General features: G+C 47.4%; 1 protein-coding gene across 11 annotated transcripts in view; it reads right to left on the bottom strand.

Moving 5' to 3' along the window:
- Positions 1-24,026, bottom strand: part of IQSEC2 (IQ motif and Sec7 domain ArfGEF 2) — a 151,969-nt gene that overhangs the window by 15,514 nt on the left and 112,429 nt on the right. For all 11 annotated transcript variants that reach the window (XM_083420956.1, XM_083420946.1, XM_083420950.1 and 8 more), the window contains 6 exons: positions 13,973-14,267; positions 12,993-13,391; positions 10,402-11,276; positions 5,239-5,400; positions 4,817-4,939; positions 2,250-2,416 (listed from right to left, as the gene is read on the bottom strand). In XM_083420956.1, the coding sequence (XP_083277082.1) occupies positions 2,250-2,416; positions 4,817-4,939; positions 5,239-5,400; positions 10,402-11,276; positions 12,993-13,391; positions 13,973-14,267 (2,021 nt within the window). The remainder of the gene's footprint in view (positions 1-2,249; positions 2,417-4,816; positions 4,940-5,238; positions 5,401-10,401; positions 11,277-12,992; positions 13,392-13,972; positions 14,268-24,026) is intronic.

Here is a 24,026-nt window from a genome sequence, read left to right as displayed (position 1 = left end):
GAAGACTTCTTGTTAGAATTATAAAGCTGATGAGTGGAATCAAGTGCGGGAACTGTGTTTACCTGAGACTGACATATCAGTAAAGAGTTTTCACTCATGAGGAAATGAATTGAATACCCAGATAACCAACATAATTAGGTCAGTATTGGCTTAGAAAACCACAGGGCTTGTGAGGTTGCCCACCTGTCCCAAGCGTGGCCTACTCTACTGAAAATGAAGGGTAGAAATGGAATTATAGAAAACATCTATGCCAAGACACAACATGTGGACTTACAGGGTCAGAAGTTGAGTGAGCTAAATCCTGAGGATTATTATATCTGTGGTGCTGCAAAAAAGTAAGACTGCACAAACAATAAAGAATGAAGCTTGCTTCCTTCCCTCCATCCATTCCTGGCCCTCCTGTACAATCTGTAAGGGCATGTAAGAGTTTTCCTTTGATCTGAAAGGTTGTCTGCGAGGGAGGTTAAGTTCACCCTCATTTTCTATGCCTTAAAAATACCACAAGGCACACGAGCAAGATGCACGTTAACTTAGGTTGTGCTTTCTTCTCATTTCAATAGGAGGGTGGTGGCTGCTCTGCTGAAGTAACCAATCGCTGTTTGGTCATCACCACCATCATTATTTTTGTAGCCCATCACTGTCAGTCTAGGGAGAGAAGAGTCAGGGACAGCAGGTGCAGCGGATTGCAGAGTTCCCCTCCTGACAGTAGCATGAGGGATGGATGGAGTCTGAGAGGGAAGGAGAGGGGTCAGCCCTCCTCCTCTTCCCCTGGGCATCTGGTTCGCAGCCCTGCTGGAGCCATGCCTGCTCTCCCGAGGCCCTTCTCCTGCTGCTGCTGCTGCCCCTGCTGAAGGGGCCCTGAGGGCCCGTGGCAGGAGGAGGGAGGCTGTGGGGCTGCAGGGAGGTCCGGAGTCTGTCCTAGAGAGACCAGCCCTTCAAGGGCCTTCCTGCAAGGGGTCCCCTTCCCCCCTTTCCTGGGAGTGCTGGAACTGGCCTTTCAGGGCCCCAACACCTGCGCAGCTGAGGGACTTGCTGCTGCTGCTGCGGGAGTCAGGACAAACCCCAGGGCCCCTTAGCACAGGCGCCCAGGGACTCCTCTGATGAGTCTGCAGAAAGATCCACCTCCAAAAACAAGATTCCTCTTGAGAAATGCCTTTCCGCCTGTTCAAGCCTTTCCCCCAGAACATCCAGAAGCCTTCCAGGCTGTAGGCTAGGGGTCCCCAAACTAAGGCCCGTGGGCAGGATAAGGCCCGAGAGACTCGTTTATCCGGCCCACATGAACCCTGCCACCCGCTCTTACATACGCTGCACTGTGCAGCTGCCCACTTTCGGGTCAGAGGAGCACCAGAAATAGCTTGTGCACATGCGCAAGCGTTATTTCCTGTGCACGTCCGGGTGGGAGGAAGCCCATGCACATGCGCACAAGCTATTTCCAGTGCTTTTCCGACCTGGAAGTGCCATGCAAATAGCGTGTGCGCACGCGTATGGGCACACGCTCCCCTGCCCTCCGCGCGATCGACGCTGGAGACACCGGCCCAAGGCGCGATAAGTTTGCTGACCCCTGCTGTAGGCCAAAAAACAAAGAACAAAGGGCCCAGAATATGGATGCTGGGAGGAGGGAAAGCAGAGCTCTATGGAGCTGGGAGAAAATGAGAACCCGGTAGGAGTAGCGGAAGGGAGCAGAAAGAGGGTAAAGAGCAAACAAACAAAGGAAAAATCCCTTCCAAGTTGGCGTTCCCACCTCTTCCCTTTTGTAGCGCCCAGAGCAGCCGACAAAACAGCCTGCCAGTGGCCTGCAGGAAGCTGAAATGGAGATAAAGGGGTTGTCCTGTGCCAGGTATAGTCTCCAAAGAGTTCACTTCCTGCCAGTGGTGAAATGAAACTGGGATGACTTCTGGGATTTTCCTGTCCCTGGAAAATCGGGACACTTGGAATGTATGCTACAGATCTCTCTCTGGCTTCTGAGATTTTAGCAGGCATTGTTCATGCACCTGCAAGCTGCCTTTTTAGCCACAATGGCAAGAAACCTGTTGGGTTTAAAACACACATGCGCGCACACACACACACACACACACACACACACACACACGGCTTTTGGGAAGCTGCATTTTATGCTTGACACATTTTGTGCTTTCCCTGAACTCCCAGGGAAGTAGGGGACTCCTTTGGGATTCTAACCATGTGATCATGAGGAGCCAAGCATAAGAGACAACGCCAGAAAGGATCATTTGAGTGCTGTTCTTGCTTACCTCGCAAATTTTTGATGAAGTCATCCAGCTTCATCTTCCTCTCTGCCTTGACGCTGGGGCTGTACATGTCGGTATTAAGGAGGATGATGGCAAAAGCCAAGATGAAGATAGTGTCTGGATTCCGGAACTGGCGCACCAAGGGGGCATTGCACACACAGTAGCGCTGGCTGAAACAAAATGCAGTGGAAGCCAAGGCGAAAAGAAAGCAACCATCAGCACAAAAGACCAGAGGAAGAGAAGAGTCCGAAGCAGCTCAAGAGATTTTGCTGCTGAAGGTGAGTGGTTTCCTCAGGGTTTAACCGTCAATCCCTCTTCCCAGTGAACTCTGGAAACTGAGCTCTGTGAGGGATATGGGGGTCCCAGGATCCTACAAGGGGGGTTTTAGAGGACTGAAAGTAAAAGCCATTCTCTAACCATTCTGGGTTCTAAATTAAAAATAGTATCCCCCCCCCAAAAAATGTGTAATTCATACTGAGGCAGGAAGTTCTAAAATTAAAGGGGTTCATTGGCTCTCTTATTCTATTTTCAAATTATAAATATGTATGAAAATTCCACATCCCATTATGGAAGAATAAAACTCACAGCTACTACATTCATTTACAGGCAGCCTTCTAGTCATATAAATAGCAGGGTTGCACACTCTAAGCTGGATTAATCAACAGATTCATTACCAAAGGATTAAGCTGATTTACTGGTGGAGCCCAATTTTAAAATCGATGAAGCTGAAAATTAAAAGACATTCTTTGTTTTTTGAGGTTGTTTTGGTGCTGGTGCATTACTATAATATGGAACAAAAAAAGAAAAATATGGCCTTTTCTTCTAACAATTAACAGTAGCTTTTTTTTTATTAAAACACAAGTTCTCTCACATTCTCTTCAATATCATAATTCAAAAACTCATATTACAAATGTTTTGTAACAGGCTAATGTATGTAACTATGAGCAGGTAATTCACTGATTAATCTATTTAGAGACATAGGTTGGATCCAGACTGAGTTAGTTGCACTTGGTTTCCAATGAAATAAATGGGACTTAAGTCACAACTAATTTGTCCCATTTTTCAATGGGTACCAAATTCAATTACTTAGGGCTTATCCACGTTTCAGTTTGTGTTGTGATTACTAGGGACAGGTCCGTGATTTGCAAAGATGCTATTTCTATTTCAGGCAGTCCCTATAGTCAATGATACATGAAACTTTAAGGAATGGCAGGAAGATCTATCTAAGTTTATTTGGCAGGAGAGAAAACCCAGGATAAAACATAAGATTATGATTGATAGCAAAGAGACAGGTGGTTTCGCCCTCCCTGACTTACAATTGTATTTTGACACATCATGTTTATGTTGGTTGAAATAATGGATTTTACTAAAGGACAGTTATTTGCTGGATCTGGAAGGGCATGACCTAAAATTGGGATAGCATGAGTGCCTGTGGTACAGGAAGGCTAGAATATATAAGAGCTTCTCAAATCATATAATCAGAAAAATATATTTATAGGGTACGGGGAAAATACAAAAAACTATTAGAAAGAAAAACACCAATGTGGTTGTCACCAATGGAAGCTCTGGCACGGAAAAAAATCAACACAGAGACAAATTGGAGTACATATAGAGACTTGCTAACTGTTACCAGGGAGGAATATAAATTGAAACAGTAAGGAGAGGTAAAAGATCAAGTGACAGATTGGTTAAGTTACCATCAACTGCATGCAACTTTTAAGTCAGACAAAAAATATGGATTTGCAGGACAGAGTTCACAGTTTGAAAAGGTGGTATTAGGATCCAGGGTCAAGTCCTTAAATACTACTCAGTCAGATTTACAGCCCACCCACTTTGGCCAATGCTCTGCCGTCTTAACAGACAATGGGGTGAAAGAGGGCACCTCCTGCTTGTGCCTGCCCACCTCGCACTGCTTTGTCAGGCTCATATACGCATGCACAGCTACACACATATTCCCTGTCCGCTCTTTCTTGCAGCAGATGGATGGAGTGGGTGGGATACGTGCAAACGGAGATGTATGCGCATATATGACCAATCGAAACAACAGCTTTTAAACGCTGTAGAAAGGGATCTAATTAAGCTAGAAACTTACTCCAGCTCCACATAAGTCAAAATTTATACACCAGAGTCAGCACGTAAACCTGCCCATTTAAGTGCTGAATGGTTTATTTAGCTATCCTTCAAACTCTTGCTGTTTTTCCTCTTGCTCATAGTTAATTTCAACAAAAACAAATTCAGTGTTCCATATATAGGAATCGTTGCTAACAGTAAAAAAATAATTTACATGCCCCTTGGTCCAGGATAATTCAGGCACTATATGTTGTAGCATCCCAGTACAACCTCACTCTTACTGCAGTGATTAACCAAAGATATTCTGGGAGGGAACCACATGCTCCTCATTGCCCATGGCTCCATCTCTGGACCAGGCTTCCTCAACCTGGGGCTCGCCAGGTGGGGTGTTGGACTCCCAGTAGCCAACATGGTGAGAGCCAAAGGATGATGGGGAGTTGTACTGCTCTAGACTCGGTGAAGAAGGAAACCTTGGAAAGATGGCAGCACCTCCAACTTACCTGAAGGCCTCAACGAGGCGCTCCACTTTCTGTGCCTCGCCTTGCACCCGAATGTGAGACTGGAACTTTCGCAAAGCATCATCCAAGTCCATGCTGGAGAAGTCCATCTCGTCTACCACACAACTGCGAGGCAAGAGAAGACAGACAGTGACACACAGCAGCAAGGGGGGGGGGGGGAGATATGCTGGCCTGACATGTGTCAATCCCCAGCATCTAGGGATTCCTGTCCCAAACCCTGGAGAACCATTGCTAGAGAGGTGGCTTATGACTTTGTGTAAGGTAGCTTACGGTGTTTCTACCACTTCTCTCTCTTTTAAGAATGTAACAACAGTAAGTACTGTGAGCCTTGGGGAACAGGATGAGCTATAAAAGTTAAAACCGTGGTGAGGGGGAGGGGGAAGGAATCAAGCAGAACTCCTTACTCCAGTACGTCCCGGTTGAACTGCTTCTGCCGGTTGCCAAGAAATTCACCAATCATCTGCCGGCTCAGCCCTTTCCGCTCCAGGATAAAGCGCGCCACGCCAACCGGTGTGTCTGACAGGAAGCCTCTCTCAATCAAATACTGGATTCCCTTCTCTGGTTTCCTGCCGGTGGGATGAGAAGGAGCCTTTATGCACACCTGGAACCATTTTCACCTGGAGCCCACTTCCCCCAGCTCAGTTATACAGGGCAGAACACCTATTTCATCATCATCATCATCATCACCATCATAGTTTATATACCGCCCTATACCTGAAGGTCTCAGGGCAGTTCACAGAAAAGATCACAACATATATAATCAGAATAAAAACAACAACCCAATAACACCCCCCCCACCCGAAAAGAGCCACATTTTAAAAAGGTATAGGATGTCAAACAGATCAACCAGAGGCCTGGTTAAAAAGGAACATTTTTGCCCGGCGCCTAAAGGTGTGTAATGAAGGAGCCAGGCGAACTTCCCTGGGGAGAGCATTCCACAGACGGGGAGCCACTACAGAGAAGGCCCCGTTCTCATGTTGCCACCCTCTGGACCTCTTGAGGAAGAGGCACACAAAGGAGAGCCTCAGAAGAAGATATCTGGGTCCGGGTGGGGTGGGGGAGCTTTGCCGGGGGACCTAAACCCACATGTTCCAGGCAGAGGACAGGACTGCAGAAAGGACCCGGCCTGGTATGGTTTCTATATGCGCTTATCTGGAGTGGGGTGAGTACGGAAACAGGTGAGGGAAGACGACTAAATTACCTAATGTGTCTTGTATTTACTGCTTTTAGTCAACGGCTTTTGCAGACTACTTAACGGCTCTTTTCTCCATTTGATTCCACTTCAGCCTTCACACTGCCATTTGGTTATGTGCACAAGCCCAAGGCTGGTATAAGTTAAACGATGGCTATTATAAATGACCCAGTAAATACATCTGCAAACTAGGCTGGGGCAAGCTGTTTCCTTGTTCCAAGAGACAGCATCTTGAGCGATGCAGCCCCGGGTCCTTACTGATGTTGCAAAAAATCCTGGGAAGCAACTCTCAGGTGGTCTTCTGCTTCACTAGCACCCTTAAATACATCTCACCCTGCTCCCAAGGATAAGGACAGAATGCATGGTGTTAACTAGCTTTTATTCAGAGTAGACATATGGAAATTGACAGACCTAAATGAGTTATCTTCTTTAATTTCAATGGGTCTATGCTGAATGAAACTTAGTTGAATACCAGGAAATGTGTTCTCGCTTAATTCAACAGCTGATACGCAAGTATCAAGGAAACCACATTGTGAAGACAATGGTTACATTTGCACTCCCTTGACAGGAGCTGTTTGTTCCAGGGTCAATGCAGGTAAGAAACATTTGCAGCAGCAGACACCCCAGATTGCTGGAAGAGGCTAACATCACAAGTTGCCCCATGGCCAAGACATGGTAATGGATAATCACCGTGGGGACCACTTAGCTCAAACAGTGGAGCATGCAGCTTTGAACACCACTTGGCTTGGTGGAAAACTAAGTCCCTTTTCCTTCCACCTTGCATAGACCGAGAGGCTTCCACCTTGCATAGACCAAGTTTCCTTCCACCTTGCATAGACCAAGTTTGAGTCCTTGCTGATCCTGATAGCTGGGCTGCCATTTCTACAGACCATGGCTAACTCCTACCATGGAGTCACATAATGCTCCCCTTTTCCTTAATGAAAATGTTCAACCCAATCCCCCACAGGGGAGGAAGGAGACTGAATGTAATTTAGTTGATTTGGGGCACTAACTTTGCCTCTGGCTGCAAAAGGGTGAAAAGGCTAAGGCCAACTTTGGTGCAGGGGTGGGTGCAAATTAAGTAAGTCACAAAGTTGGTCTTAAAAACTCTCAACTGGCTGGGACCTGGTCTACAGATGCAGCAGAATGAGGTGATAGACTAGACTGTACCACATACAGTCTTTAGGAGGTATATATAGGAGGTACCATTTTTGAATGTTTCCTCATGAAACACACATAATTTCTCTTTAAGTAAACAAGAACCATTTTCAGGGAGTTTTAACAGAGAATTGGTTTTTAGAAACCAAAATTTCCTCTCCTGCAGTCTGAAATGGCACTGTCCACCATCTTTTTCTGTCACATGCTTATAGGTTCAAGCTTCAGTACTGAATTCTTTCAGTGGCCACAAGATGTAGGCAATACTGTTCCCCATCAACCATGTCTCCCCACACCCCAATAAACATGGAAAAGAGGCAAAAAGAGGTCATGGGGCCTGTTTGTGTTTGTGTGTTGGGATGCAACTTAACATCTGGGTCCCAAAGAGAAAAGTTTTTCTCAGCCTCATTTTGGTTTACCAGTATTTCCCAAATAGCATAAGCAATGAGGGAAGTGTTAATTATGAGGTATTGATACGGCACAAAAGTTGCTCTAGGTGTGCTGGAGAGCAGATGCCCCCACTGGATGATATTGGCCCACGGTGCAGATCTCTCCAGAAATGAGCACCTGCAATGGCAAGACCCATGAAGCAAGCTCTGGCACTCATGCCAACGCAGCAAATTCTGAGCCATGATTAAAAGCCGCCAAGTGGGAGGCAGCAACTGGATTTGACTTGACAGGGCAGTCACATGAGAAGCTCCTGCTCATTACACTGGGGCTCCCAGCAGAGAAGGCCCTGATGGACAGCAATCTACCTCGACTAATGGGGGAGGGGTGTTACCATTCTGGGTTTTCTGTTCCCAGTACCAAAACATACTGAGTGGGCCTCATTCTAATCCCTCTTCTGCCAGGCAAACCATCTGCCAATGAGCAGGGTTTGTCTCCCAGGGAGGGAGGCTACGCAGCTCCCTCAGCTTGGCACTTTGCCCCAAGGATTCAACGTGAGTCATGACTCCAGCTGGTTAATATGTTGTGATGGCTGCCTCCCAGCCCTCCAGAGCCTGCCTCCTGCCAGTGGAACAGATGCTGTCTTGCTCAGTAGCAATTAAATTACCAAGAGCAACAGGAAGCCAAGATCGGAGCCTTCCCCGCCCCCTTCCTTGGCCCAGAAGACCAGTGTGAACTGCAGGGAGTTATCAACCAGTTGGGAGAGGTGGAAGGGAAGTGGGCTAGGACCAAAGGGGGCACAGGAAGGCTATTAGGCTGCCCCCTTTCTACTGGCTGTGTTACAAGTGCCTTTAAAAACAGCCTGACATGCAGAAATTTCAGCATGTGGAAGTTTTCCCCATCACTTAGTTCCATGACAAGAGGTGGGGAAAGTTTCACCTGCTTACATTTCTGTATGTCAGCCTGTTATTTGGTGAAGCACCTCTGCCCAGCACCGTGAGATCAACAGGAGGGGTCCTGCTGGCAGCTCCACCACGGAGTGCAGTTCAGTGTGGAGACCTGCAGCAAGGCCTTCTCTATGGTGGCACCTGTTATGAAACTCCCTCCCAACCTTAGAAGCAACAATGGCTCCAGCCTTTCTTGTGCCTTTGAAGGCAGTGTTTACTTTGATTCTGTCTTCCACATTGATTGTCATCATTTAATTATTGGTGTTTAAATTGCATTATGATGATGGGGCATTTTAAAAATATTGTTTTGTTAATAAATGGAAACCAATTTGTGAGGAAAACCAGTATATAAAAGCTTTAAGGTGAATAAATAAAGGCACAGAAACATGGCCAATAAAAAAGGAGGGTAATGCGAGGCAGAAATAGACAAAATGGAGCAAAAGCCTTCCTGAGGAATGAGGTGTCACGGGGAGGTGGCTCATAGTTACAACATAGATTTTTGCAAAACAGGAATTTCAACCGGATTTCAGCACCTGAACTTCCCAGTCTCTAAACTGACCCCAAATTTGCTGCCTGGGCCTCTCTACCAATATCCAAGCAGCTGGCCTGGCAGTCCAAAAGTCAGCAGCAACTAATCAGTCTCTCTCCTCCTTCAACTGCCTGTTCCTGCCAAATATTGTTTGGGTTCAGCCTGTTAGCTGAGCCTGGAAGGAGAGGAGACAACACACAAAGAGAAACCATCCTCCGTTAGAGGAACTGTGCCATCTTGATGCTTGTACATTGTGGTTGCCCAGCAATTTCATCGAAGTTATTATTGTCAAGTCCATGCACACTGTTCCCCTCAAACATCCAAATTCTGCAAGCAGGAAACCCCAAACCACATGACCAATAGGAGTTATTCAGTGTAAGCCTATCTGTTCACATTTGCATCTTAAATTTCTTCCGATTATTATTTTGGCAAAACACAAAAAGGGGAAGCCAGAGGGGAAGGGGTGGAACAAAAACCATGGCAACTAGGAAGTACTGAGAAATTGTTGATGCCCCACAGTAAATGATGTGCTTGAGCAACCCCCCCCCCCCCCCGGGTGAAACAGAATATCCAGCGATCTGGTCATTTCCCCTACTGCCTGGCTGTACACCCTGCTTGCTCAGGGTGTGGGTCAGCTCAGGGGAAGAGTTGCTTGTGAAGGAAAGGGCTATCCATGGCTACTAGTCATGGTGGCTTTGTTCTACCTCAACTGTCAGAGGCAACAAGCCTCCAAATATCAGTTGCTGGGAATCACAAGTGGGGAGAAAGCACTGTTGACGGCAGGTCCTGCTTGCAAGCTGCCCACAGGCCACTTTGGGTACAGGCATCGTTCCTCCACTTGCACGCATTCTACTCGTGTTTGGCTGCATATACCTGCAGCACCCGGGGGGGGGGGAGGGATAAATAGAAAAATACCAGGAATGGCGGGAAAGAGCTGGAGAGTCCTCGTGGCTCATGAGGAGACCCTCCCCGGAGCCTGAAGAGGATGTCTGTGAAGGCAGAGGAAGCCCCAGAGAGACCGGAGGCACAGAAGGGTTTTGTTTAGGCTGCTCCGCCTGCCCGCCTAACAGCTGACGTGCGGGGTAGTACCACCGCCGCCGCCGCCACTTTCCCTCATGCTTTCTCTCATGTCCTCCAGCTGGCCTCAGACCTTCAACTCTAGTTGAAGAGAGAGTTGTGTGGAAAGAGTGCAGGAGACAGAGCTGTAGAGCAGGGGCAAATAGGCCCAACAGAGCCTTCTCCGTAATAAGCCCACTGCTTCCTTGTAAGGCCCAACGCTTCCCTCCAAAATGGCTACCCTTCTACTACTGAAACTTCCATGGGCACCTCCCCATGACTCCGCCCAAGCATCTCATACTTGTTGAAGAGATTGAGGCCGATGCGGTACTGGCGACGCTGCACAACATCGTTGTTGAAGGCAGGAGAGTCCCAGCTGTGCCGCGTCTCCCGCTGGTAGGTCTGTTTGCAGGGCCCCCCGGGAGCCGAGGAGGCGGCTGGGGCAGGCGGGGGAGGGTCGCGCAGGCTGTCGCGGGAGGAGGAGCCCGAGCTGCAGTTGATGGTCTCGTTGGAGTTGGTGGTGCTGTTGAGGCTGTCGTTGTCCCCATCCGAGTTGTCCGGCGGCGGAGGTGGGGGCAGGCGCCCAGGGACTTGAGGGGGCGGTATTGGCAGAGGTGGGGGTGGCTGGTTTTGTTCCGGGTGATAATGCCGGTGTGGGTGTGGGGAACGGGTGGGTCCGCCAGCGTGCTTGAGGGTGCCATGGGGACTGCAACCATCTTGCTCAAATATGAGACCCCTATTGAGAGAACCTCGATCGGAGCGGTCGCTCAGATCCACTGAGCTGTCGCTGGGAGGCTCGATGGTGAGCAACGGGAGATGCGCCCCGCGGAGTCGATAGTCCCTGCATTCCATACAAGGCGTGCTGCGTCGGCTGCCACCGTTCTCACGGCTGTCCTCTCGCTGTGGCCCACCCCAGTACTCTGGCCGTGGTGGCGGTGGGATTGGCACGGTGGTGGGCTCAGGTGGGTCAGTGCTGGGTGGGCGCTCCAGAGAGATGGGCGACGTGGGAGCTCCTTCATCCAGATACAGCGTCACGTCGCTGAACGAGGTGGCAGCACTGTCCCCCTGCTGCTCCTTGGACTCACTCTTTTCCAAGGAAGGTCCGCCAGCCCCTCCCTCCTGTCCCAGTGGGTGGCAGTTCAACGCTTCGTCAATCGACTCTGCCAAAGACTTCACCTGTTGGAAGGCACAGAAGGAAGTTAGCCAGGAGGGATTATACTCAGGGCTTTGTAAGAAGAAAATGGGGGAGGGGGAGGAATGGAACCAAAAATTGTTGCATCAGGGAAACCCACCTTCTGTGCACTATACAAAGTAAGAATCTATTCGAAAATCAAATCACACTTTGAATAATCTTTTACAAAGCATGCTACAATTGCAGGAGGCCAAGTGCAGTATTCTATCATCGCACGGGACATGTAGTATTGTAGAAAAATAGAAGTTTATCCATTTATCAAAATCAGTTAAAGACAACAAAGGAAACACAGTACACGATTTCATATGCAGGCTGCAGTTTGGGGCTCTACCACGCCAGAACCTTTGAGCACGGCTGAGGGACTGCTTTCTATGCCATGGGAGGCAAAAGGAATTAAAATGTGAGTTCTACAGAAGTGTTAATACAGCATCATATTATCCAGCAATGCTGGATAATGGCTTTGGCCATGAACCTACTATAATGTATAAAAGAAAAACAATATGAAAAGAAACCAATAATTAAAGTCCCTTCCCTTTTTCAGGGAACAGAAGCTAACTAACTAAGAGGAAATTCTTCACTAATTCCCCCAGCTGTACTGAGATGCAAAAAGTGCAAGGAGGAGAGTTTTAATCGAAGGCAAATAGACCTGAACATCCTTAATAGTGCTGTTCCATAGTGAACAGGCAAATGGTTAAATCATCCTCCAATACCAACACCACACCGCAAATCAGATCTAAAAAAATATGAAGGATATTGCAGAAAACATTGGGAAGCAACAGTATTACAGCAGAAAGAAAACACCAGCACAGAAAATGTAAGTGTTTAAATATTAGTTGCATCCTCTACCGATTTTGCATTGGGGGTTTTTCTTAGGATACCTTTTTGGAGTCAAAAGCAGGATACAAGACTTCCTAATAAAATTAACGCAAACTAGCAAGCGACCAAAGCCTGCTTTCAGAGTTACAATCCAAGAGAACCCAAGAGGTTCAGAGCAGATTCACTCCTTACACACCCAGAATCCTCTTTTACTCCAAACAGGCATTTGGGGACCCATTTCTTAATCTTTGCAGGGTGGTAGTTGTGACCAACTTCAGATCAGGCCACGGCACATTAGTGGGTCCCGACCCAACAGTTGAAGACCAGTGGCTATACCACCTGCATGTCTTTCCTTGTATCTCTCTTTTTCCTTTCAATGAAATCTGAGAGGAGCTTTGGTTATGCCCTGATAAAAAACAGGTACCCCCAGTGCTGGCACTCAGTGCGTTTGGAATTGTAGAGTTGGAAGGGACCCCAAGGGCCATCTAGTCCAACCTCCTGCAATGCAGGAAACTGAACCAAAGCATCAGTGGCCACCTCTGCATAAAAACCTCCAGTGAAGGAGAACCTACCAGCTTCCAAGGGAGCCTGTCTCACTGTCAAACAGAAAGTTTCTCCTGATGTTTAGTTAGAATCACCTTTCACGTAAATGGAAGCCACCAGATTTGTTTAAAACTTGTTATTATTGGATCCCGGGAATTCACAGTGGTGGTAGGGCAACAGAGGGGATTTGTGAAGGGCTGATGAAAGTCCATGGGGCGGGAGGGGGGAGCTTGAGGTCATGACTAAGCAAAGGAATCAAGAGAACAGCCAAAGGGGTTGTTGAAAGGTCTTCGCTGGGCAAAGGAAAAGGCAAGGGTGGCGTACAGTTTGGCATAGCCTACCTGCTTGGAGAAGGAGTCCTCTAGCTCAGTGATGTCATTGCAAAAGCCTCCAGAAGAGGAATGCAGGGAGCTGCCATCCAAGCCAGCTCGACAGGAGCCACCGTAGGGTAGGCCACGGTCCAGCAGATGAGGTCGAGCACCAGCCATGGTCCCCTCATCCAGTGAGGCTGGCTTGCCTTCAAAGTAAGGGGCATTCTGGGCCTTGTCGAACTCCTCAAAGGAGTACTGCATTCGCATGTTGGAGAGGATAATGCGCCGGGACATGCGGCTCTCAGACGCCGAGCTTCGCAGGCGCTCAAACTTCTTGTTCATGCGATACTGGCGAAAGGCTGTCTGGATGGTGCGAGCTGCTCGCCGGCTCAGGAAATAGCCCCCATACTTCCGCTCCAGCATCTCCACCTGCAGTAGGCAACAGAGGAACAGGGGTGGTGGTGAGGGCAGGGATTCAGGCAAGAGAGTGGGGGAAATAATTTGGATTAAACAATGAGTTCTATGGAAAAGAGAGTTGGGCAGCTTGGGAGAGACCTCGTCAGCAAAGGAGGGGGCAGGATTCTAGAGGACCATGGGCAAGATGCCACAGCAAAGGACAGCGCTTTCACTTTCATCCCCTAGAACATATGAATCAGCCTCCTGCTGAGTCAGACTACTGGGCCATCTCTTGTCTAGGGATGGGGAACCTGTGGCCCTCCAGATATTGTTGGACTCCAAATCCAGCTGGCCCCAGCCAGCATGCCAATGGCCAGGGATAATGGGCGATATATTCCAGCAACACCTGGAGGCCTACGAGAAGAGCAAAGGCTTGCAATGGCCTCAACTTTCCTGACTGCACTGTGCCAAGTGAGAATGGCAGTAGAAGCTGGTCTAGTTGGCCTCAGTAGGCCTCTGGCTCTCATTTCTGAAATCATTAGATTGCCTTGGGCTTCTTGCTATAGATGGGGTTCCTGGCCTTATAAAATGTGCATGCTGAAGACACCAATTACCTTTTTGTCCTGGAGGTCTGTCGAGAGCTCATAGCTGTCTGACAGTGCCTTGGAACGCTTGCTCTCTTCCTCTTCCTGCTTTCTCAGCGCCACACTGGCTGGCTGCAGCCGAGCCCGCTGAGCCCACGGAATGCCTGGTGATGGAGTGTGACAGACAGAGGAGGACGATGAAGAGGGTGCCAAATCGTAGTGCTCAATCTTGGTCACCTCAGGGGCACAACGATATGGAGGCTGACTGCCCAGGCTGTCCACTATAATAGTGCCTGCCTCACTTCCAGGCGGGTCTCCTTCCACGCTGAAGAAAAAAGGAAGAGAGATTCAACAAACACCGTGGAAGACTGGGAAAGAAGAGAAGCCATGCTAGGTTTGAGAAGGGCCTAGGTAGGCTTCATCTGGGCCTCTGGGTGCCTTGCTTTCTTCCTATATCCAAGGCCGACCTTACCAGGAGGCAGAGTGAGGCATCTGCTCAGACGGCAAATGCTGAGCCACCTAAGCTCGCTTGCTGCCTCCAGGTGCAGGGGAGAATCCTGCCCCACTGCCAGTACCAAAGTCAGGTGCAACTGCGAGTCTGGTTTTCTTTATATGCAGGGGTTGTTGGAGGGCAAGCAGGGCAGGGATGCCATCTTGTCTTTTGCCTCAGGCAGCCACATTTATCTGGCTGGCCCTGACCCACCTCTGTGGTGCCAGCCTGCTGCCCCAGCACTGTCAGAGAGAGAGAAGGTGGCAGCAGTAGTCCTGGCTGGTAGCTAGCGGCCAATTTATAAAGGGAGCAGAGGAAGCAGAAAGGGAACTATGCCATGGAATCGTGCAATATCGTTCCTTTCCTGTTTTGCCTCAGATCCTTTTTTAAAATGGCATTATTTAAATGCTGTTGTCTGATCTGGTCTCTTATCAAAACCACCAAGTTGGATTTTAAAATGCATTTACTCCCCTCTGGTTGCCCTTTAAAATCTGAACAGTAGCTCTGCACAGCAGTTTCAATGAGAGAGAGAACCGGCAGCTCCAGGAGCCAACAGAGGCTCATCCCTGAGCTGCGGGGGGGGGGGGGGGGCTTGACACACCAAGGTCAAGACTTGGCAGCTCCACTGACAAAGACTGGGGGGGGGCACCATAGCCACTGCACCCCATCTGTGGTTCTTTTGTCCCATTATCCTAAACTAGCCAATTCAATCAGCTGCCAATATTATCACCACTGTAGAAGTGCTGGTGGTGAAAAGAATGAACCTTTGCCTGCCAGCCACACAGTCATGTAATTTCCCTGATTGACAGAAAACATGCACCACGAAGCTGCTATTATCTCTGCTGGGGCTAACAGCAGCTTCAGGGTGATTTAGATCCAGGAAGCAACATAAGGGGAAAGGGTTAAACACCCGCAGCATCACAGATCCAATCAAAGCTAGAGCCCCTCCGCTACCCCAGGCTGCTTCTGACCTAAAGGGGGGAGGGGAGAATAGTCAGGTGATGCAATGTCTGATCTCCCATGTTGCATCTGTTTTTGTTTTGAGAAGCAGAAGTTGGCCATTTGGCTCCCAAGCAGTCTTCTTAAATGTTGGGAGTCTGATATATAACCTTTAATGGGATGGGCCAGTTCCCATTCTGAATTCTCCTGACACTGACCTTCTGCGGGAACTTAATCATAGGCACTACCCACTAGGTGCCCATAATGACATTTGTACAATCACATTCTAATAAATTTTTAAAATAGCATTGTTACCTGTGTTGCGTTGCAATAATCAAGATGGGTTGCTAACTCTAGTTCCGGGGAAGCTCATGGGCCCCATCAGCTCACAATAGAATCTTAGCTATAGGCAAATGTTCACATGTGCTGCCCCGTGTGCTGCCTTGCCTGCTGTTTGGATGAAGGAGCTGGAATTTCCATAGGCACCTGCGTGTGTCTGTTCCATGCAGCACAGGCTGCCTTGAGGGTGCCATGTCTGGACGGCACGAAGCAGATCCACGAGTGTGAAGCAAGGGCCAAGTGCTAATGCTACCTCTATATACAAATGGTAGGCAAGGCCAGGAAAGGGCGAGCACAGCAAGAGTGCCTAGCTCAATTCGGATCTCCCATCAAATAGTGACTTTGATAAGGCCACCTGCAGAATGTGTGTGTGTGTGTACACACACACACACACACACACAGAGTATATCTATATAGCCACAATGAGAAAACAAGTATAAATATTTTAGAAATATTTTTTTAAAAATATTTTTTTTAAAAATAGTACTTTGAGTACTACTACTTTTTTAATCCTTCCATTCCTTTAAAAAGGACTTTAGTTGGGTTGTTTGTTTGTTTTACATTGCAGAGCTTACACACATATTCTGTTTTAGAAGCAGACATCCGTCTGGTGAAACTGCTCCTGTTCTAACATTGCACCTTCATTTTTAATTAACGAAGCCTTGGGTGGCAAAGCACACACATATACATCCTGCTTAAGAAGCCATGCCTGATCTAATAAAAAGCACACTTACTCAATTCTAAAACTCATGAGCCACCAAACTGAGCACAGCCCATCAGCCACAAACAGTGACTTGTGAGGTTCTTATCAACTCCCTGCTTCTGCAGTCCCAGTAGGCAAACAACAAGTTCTTTGAGTCTCTGGTGCGCTGCCATATAAGGCAATGGGTCACAGGTTATGTAGACCTCTCCAACACAGAGAAGATGCAAGAAGCATACTTTGTTCTTAGAAGATGCAGGAACATGTTGCAGTATCTTAGATGTGGCATCCTCTTCTGTGTGTAAGAAAGAGGGCGGAATGCCTCTTAACTTCGGCAAATGCAGAACTCTGTCGTGCTCTACGGCAATGATTTCAAACTTTTCACTGTTCAGGAACCCTGGAATCCTACTCCAGAATTCCAGCACACAGTAAAGGATTCTGGGAACAGCTAACACAAGCCACATGGCTATACCAATACCCACACAAAGAAAGATGATGAGCATATCTCAGAAATCAAGCAAGCAAGCAATCTTTATTACGGTCAAAAACCATACAGCAAAGTTAACAACAACAACAACAGCATCATATACCTCACTCACATGAAGAAGCGGGTGTAATTAACTATTCCCTATAAGCTTAGTTACACTAAAAATAACACTCCTTCAGCTAAAATCTGTATTCCATAGATTAAAATCAGTACTCACTCACCAGTCATGACTGCCACCACAGCCTGTCTTGTCCTCGTTGCCATAAAACAAAATTTCGCAACAGGCCTAATGATATCCAGATCTTTATCGACAAGAAGGTATTTAACTTAAGTTTCCTCTGAGCAGCCAGGTAATTTCCTTAACAATGGTAAAATTAGCTCTCTTCAGGTATCACAGTACAATGGGCAGTATAGAAGAACGTGTCCAATGGATTCAATCTCATTAGAGTTTCATGGGCACAAAGTTTGTTCAATTGGGATGTCATGATATCTGCCCTCAAGTAGTACTGAGGGCAGTACTTAGGGAAGCTTTTAATGTTTGATGCATTACTGTATGTTAATATCTTGTTGGAAGCTGCCCAGAGTGGCTGGGGAAGCCCAGCCAGATGGGCGGGGTATAAATAATTTTATTATTATTATTATTATTATTATTATTATTATTATTATTATTGAAGGGAGAACATTAAAAAATGCTCTGGAAAAACCCCAGTGATGTATAGGGTTATCCACTGCACTTAAGTAATTTGTGGGATGAGGTTCATGTAGAGATTTATAGATTTTAGAAGATCGGTTACAATCATTTTGGAATTCTATGTCCCAGATTAGTTCTTTAATTATATTTCTGGCCCTTCCTGACTTAAAAGATATTCAGGAGAAAGGCCGTAAAAGGACAGTTTTCTTGTAATGCCCTTCCACTATTTTGTTCGATAGTCATCAACCAGCATCAAAGGGAGCAGCCCAGTTGGGGTCCTATTAAGTCCTAGCCATTAAGGGTGGGCAGCCCACAGCCGCTGTGATAACTACCCTGGGACCTGAGGGGCCTCAAACTGGCACACACTCACCAAGCGCCCCTTTTACCCACAACTGCTTTCTGCCACACACAGGCATGATTATATCTGCCAGGTCTCCAGCTCATATGAGAATAATGGGTTAGCTGATTCCACAGAGAGAGGGAGAGAAAAAATACATAAGAAGAGGCCAAATTGCTCCCTGAGGTCTTCTTAAGTCTTGAGAGGCTAGAGAGCATAAAGAATATATGTGCCAGATGGGGGGTGGAGAAAAGCAGAGACGGAGAGATTACCAGAGAATGAATTTAGTCCAGCTTTTGCATTCACTAACTGAACCCTGGTGAATGAGGTGTGGATTGAGGAGAGAGAGAGAGAGAGATTCACAGGAAATATGCACAACTGTCATTGTGAAAACCCTATGAAGCATGCAGTATGCTATCAGAAAGCTCAGCAGCAAGCATCATGTGCAATAAATAATTATAAGCACGATGTGCCAGTATTATCAAGAAAAGCTTCCCTGGATACACAACAGACTTGGGGGGGGGGGCGGGTTAGAGAAAGTGTTGCACAAGATTCATTGACCACTGTGAGGAAAAAGGACAATGAACATGTAGAAAATCACAAGAGTGTGGGTTAACAGTCCAATGTTGCTCAAAAGAAAAAAAATGTGTTCCTGTGGTAGGTGTACTACATACAGTGGTACCTTGGTTCTCAAATGGCTTAGCTGATGAACAAATCGGCTCCTGAATGCCCAAAACCCAGAAGGAACAGCAGCTTCCGCTTGAGTGCAGGAAGCTTTTGCAGCCAATCAGAAGCTGTGCTTTGGTTTTCGAATGGTTTCAGGAGTCGAACGGACTTCCGGAATGGATTAAGTTGAAGAACTAAGGTTCCACTGTACATCATTTTGATAAACACACACACACACACACAGAGAATGCTTTTAAAAACAAAATGATTTAAGTTTTGCAATATGAACAATATTACTTTGTTTCGTAAAAATAACGAAAAACATACTAAAAATATATATAGTGAGTGTCCAACAAAGAGAGTACAGAGCAAAATATACTACAGAGAAGCTAAGAAACACACACCATCGTGGAAACCAAAGAGAATGTACAAGGTGCCAGCAGGCAATGTAAGATCACAGCCTCCACCCTGACCCTCAAACAATGGCGAGTTTGGACTGTGCCAGAGACCAAGGAACAGAACAGAAAGCGGCAGAGGCAAGGGCTGCTCTTTCCCTCCTTGTTAAGCCTTTGTCACCAGCTGAAACAGAAGCTTGGAACTCTGGTACGCTGGGCAGCTGCAAGTTCAAATCTCAGCAGAGCCCTTTTCTGTCTTCTCCTGGTCAAAGCCGGAGAAAGAAAAGACACTTCCTTGTCATCAGCACCAAGTCCAGCACATCCTGCCTCAATACACATTTCAACATATTCAAGCCACACTCTTTTCTACCAGATTTCCGGGCTGCATCCCAGCTAAAGGGATTTCCATTCTCTGGTCCTTTAAATATGCTTCCTTTTCTCCCCCACCCCGCAAAGGTTCCCAACCAGAAACGTTCCTTTACTTCCTTGTCTTCAAATGTTATGGGGCTGAGAGACATCAGCTGCTGCAGCTGCAGCCCACCCTGGAAGCGGCTGCATCTTGCTGAGAGTTGAAATTCCATATGGCTGGGCTCCAGGCATGACAATTTCCCTTGGAGATGAGATGGAATGCCATTTGTCAGGTCGACTTCCTTGTTCTATTGCTAAGGGATGCAGCAGGGGGGAGCAGCATCTTGGCTCCCTTTGCTGCCCCTCCTTGAGCTTCCGATCACACCTGCTAATAGGGTGCCATGCTGGAATTTATAAACTCTTGCCAGTGCTGCCCTTCCCAAATCACATGGTCTCTCTTAGAGCCTTTCCAGACAGCAATAAAACCCCTATTTTATTTTGCCACCCTAAATCCAGAACCAACTTTACCCCAAATAGTGTATGGTTCGGGGGGGGGGCATACTTTTGATCAGTGGGACAACTGAATGTTTGCTGCTATTTGAAAACATGATAATGATGAAGTGTACCAAAATATGGGCCTCTCTGCTGCAGGGGCACAGCCAGAATTTCTGTGGGGAGGGGGCAGGACTTTTGTTGGAGGAGGTGGGACTTTTGCTAGGGGGGCAGAACTGATGTGATTGGTCAGTTAGTTAAGTATTTCTATTGCTTTACTTGATCTAGGGGGGCAGCTGCCCCCTGCCCCCCCCCGGCTACACCCATGCTCTGCTACAAGGCAGCCTTGTGGGGTTCACCTTTTTTGTTATATTGCATGAGATATCCATTATAAAACAGGAAACATTCAAACTTCTCAAGACTTTTAAAAATGATGTTGGGAAACAAAATGATGCAATAGGACATTGGGTCTTTAAGCAAAGTAATAAGAAATGCAAGCAATCAAATTAAGCAATCAAATTCCACGTTGCATTCTACACCTGCTACAGGTGCATTTGCTGGGGATAGATAAAATTGCATTTCCGCAGAATTGTGGCTTGCATGCTGGGAAAAGGAGATCTTCTTGCAACAGGTGTCTTGTCAGTGGATGCCTGGATTGCATTCTGTAACTGTGAAACAGCTGCCTCAGACAAATAGAGTGAAAAACAAATGACCACAAAGACAACCTCCTCTCCTCTGAAGTCAGGCACAACTGCTGAAGAGGGGCAGAAGCGGAGCTAGGTTAAAACTGCTCAGAGGCTTTGCCAAAACAATTCCTCACTAGAGTTTTTATTTATTTTGCATATATAATCTCAATTTCCAATATTTTATTTGAATTTCTTGTAGAACACTAGGTTTATTTTTCATTTATTTAAAAATATAATTAAAAGAAACAAGCAAAGTTTGTTTTGTAGAAAGAAAGAAAGAAAGAAAGAAAGAAAGAAAGAAAGAAAGAGAAAAAAACAGTTTGCCTTCCATCAGCTTTGGCTGGTGGCCCAGCTGTGCCCCTATCTGGGCAGGGATAGCCTAACTTTTTTGTCTATGCTCTGATAACCTCTAGGCTGAATTACTGCAATGAATTAGATGGAGGTCAGTACCCTGAAGATGATTTGGAAGCTTCAGCTGGTGCAGAATTCGGCGGTTAGGTTGCTCCCTGGGGGCAAAATGGTTTGAACATATTACACCAATCCTGGCCCAACTGCACTGGATATCAATTAGCTTGTGGGCCCAATTCAAAGTTCTGGTTATGACCTATAAATCAGCTTGGGGCTGCTATACCTCAAGGACTGCCTCTCTCCATGTGAACTGACCTGGACCTTGTGATCATTACCTGAGGCCCTTCTTTGTGTGCCTCCTCCATGAGAAGTCCAGAGGGTGGCAACATGAGAAGGGGCCTTCTCTGCAGTGGCTCCCCAGTTGTGGAAGGCTCTCCCCAGGGAGGCTCGCCTGGGGCCTTCATTACATATCTTTAGGCACCAGGAAAAACGTTTCTCTATAACCAGGCCTTTAGCTGTGATTAACATTCTATGGCACGGGTGTCAAACACAAGGCCCGCGGGCCGAATCCGGCCCGCCAGACCTCGTCATGTGGCCCGTGTAGCTGCCTTCACCTTTTATTCTCGCTTTTAAAAAAATTTTTGACACAAGAAAGTTTACATGGTGCGGCTCCCTACTCGCCTCCCCCCGTCGCTCTTAAGGACGTGGCTGCTGCTTCAAATGTCCCTGCGTCTCTCAACTTGCGCCTTCGTCATTGGGGGCCGAAGCGAGGCGGGCAGCTGGCTCCTCTCTCCCGCTCACTGCTCAGAAAGAGCAAGCGGAAGGTCAGGTCTCTCCGCGCCGCGGAGGGGGAGTCTTTCTCCTCGGATCTTCTCTGGGGATGCTGGGTCCTCCCCGCCTGCCCCCCAAACTCCCCTTTTCTTCCAATCCTCAGCCACCTTGGAATCCCTCTTGGTGGGAGAGAAGCGTTTTTGGCTTCTGCGGAAGGTTTCCCTTGCTGCCACCGCCACCACCACCACCAGCAGCAGCCCCATCTGTCTGAAACAGCCGCTGTTTGGTTTAGTAACACAATTTTGTTATGTCTGCTCAGCTCCGGCCAAGCGGCTCCTTCTCTGCGAGCGGATCCATGTGCGTCCACGTTACATTGGGGGTTCCCACGGCCGCGCTTCCCGTGTCTCCCCCTCCGCCCTCCACCGAGGTGCGTCCCCTTGCAACACCTGAAATTATTTTCTCAGTAACGCCAACTTTGGGGCTCTTCTTTTCTTCTCTCCCTCTCTGCCCCCCCTCCGCTGCTCTCACGCTCTCCCCCCTTGCCGATCCCAGGATCTGATTAGATTTCCAATCACAACCCAGTGCACAATCGGATTTCTGATTTCAGCCAGGAGCAAGCCAGCAATCTGGAGCATCCGCGTCTTCTCCTCGCCAAACTCTCTGCGTTATTATATCCGTTCGCCTTGCCTCCAACTCCTCTACATTCCCCCCTCCCAGAATCGCACATCAAATGCAAAGAGATGCTTATGGTGATGGCGGCGGCGAGCTTGGTGGTGGGAGGAGGAGAAAGCAGGAAGAGAAAGAAAATAAAATTCCCACCAGATGTTAAGAATCCATCATCATCATTTATTTATTTTTTAAGGAGAGTCCGCTCCCAGGGTGGGTGGCTTCGAAAGCCCCTCTCTCCTCGCACGTCCTGCTATTGCTTCCCAATCCTTCCCGGCGTGCAAACTCGCCCTGCGGGAGGCATCCTCTTCTCCTCCGCACTGGATTTCACCAGCCCGGGGCTTCCCTTCCACTTCATTTCGCCTCCCTCTCCATCTTTGCACAGCCAGCCTTTCCAGGACCGACGATGCCCGTGATCAAGTTGTTCTTTGGGAATATGGGGTGGCTGGGGGGGGGGTGAGTGGGAGAGAGAGAGAGAGGCGCGCGCGCACACTCCAAACACCCTTAAAATAAATGTAAAGTGGACCGTCTACATTATTACAAAAAACAGTAATAATTGAATGCAGTGACAATAATTTATGATAATAAAGAGTGGACACATGGTCCTACAGATAGAACCGGCCCTTTGAGGGTGACCAAACTGCTGATGCGGCCCCCGATGAATTTGAGTTTGACACCCCTGTTCTATGGCTTTTAAAATGTGTTTCTAAGAGGGCAGTTATTTGGTTTGTTTTTGTTCGATTACATATTATGTGTTTTGTGTTCTCATTTTGTATTTTTATGTTGAGATCTTAGGATGAAGGACAGTATACAAATTTAAAAAATAATAATAATACTTATGAGAAGGGCTACACATATTCTTTGCCAATATAACTCAAACTCTTGAACATCAAAAGCTGAATTCTGTAATTTTACTGCTGTGTCTAAATTTATACTGTTTTTGCTAGGGGAGGGGCAAAGGACTATATAGGAGCTGTAATGTCACTCCTGGGATTTATATCCAACCACGCCTCTGGTTTCTGATTTCAGCAAGCAATGCCAACATGCTGTAAGGATGCCATTGTTGTTATTATTATTATTATTATTATTATTATTATACTGCCCTATACCTGCAGGTCTCAGGGCGGATCAAAATATAAAATTACAATATAAAAACACAAAATACATAGTCAAAATATACCGTATTTTTCGCACCATTGTGCGCACCGGACCATAGGGCGCACCCAGTTTTTAGGGGGGGAAATCAAGAAAAAAATATTTCCCCCCCCAGCCCCAAAGAGCAGCGTACAGGCTGCACACAACCTCTCCCTGCCAGAGGGGTTGTGCGCAGCTATGGAACAAGCCAAGGCAGCGAGCGGGATGGATCCCACTCGCTGTTTTGGCTTCCCCCTTAGCCGCGTGGAGAGAGGCTGCGTGGGGCTAAAGAATCCATAGCCCCGTGCAGCCTCTCCTTGCCGGAGGGGTTGCGCGCGGCTATGGCACAAGCCTGCATCCGCTCCATAGGACGCACATACATTTCCCCTCAATTTTTGGAGGGGAAAAACTGCGTCCAATAGAGCGAAAAATACGGTAAACAGAAACTGCCAAATCTTCACAAACATGAGGACTAGATTGTTTTCCCACCCCCTTATGAAGGTTAGGATTTTTAGGAAGCCACACCCAAACCCACATCCTGATTTTCCCCACTGTATTTCTGCTAAATTTTGGCATACTTGTACATGCACTCTTC

The sequence above is a fragment of the Podarcis tiliguerta genome, assembly GCF_965153285.1.
Source record: "Podarcis tiliguerta genome assembly, chromosome: 17".
In the NCBI taxonomy this organism is placed as follows: Eukaryota; Metazoa; Chordata; class Lepidosauria; order Squamata; family Lacertidae; genus Podarcis; species Podarcis tiliguerta.
The sequence above is the reverse complement of the archived record's forward strand: the minus strand, read 5'-3'. Positions and strand labels throughout refer to the sequence as shown.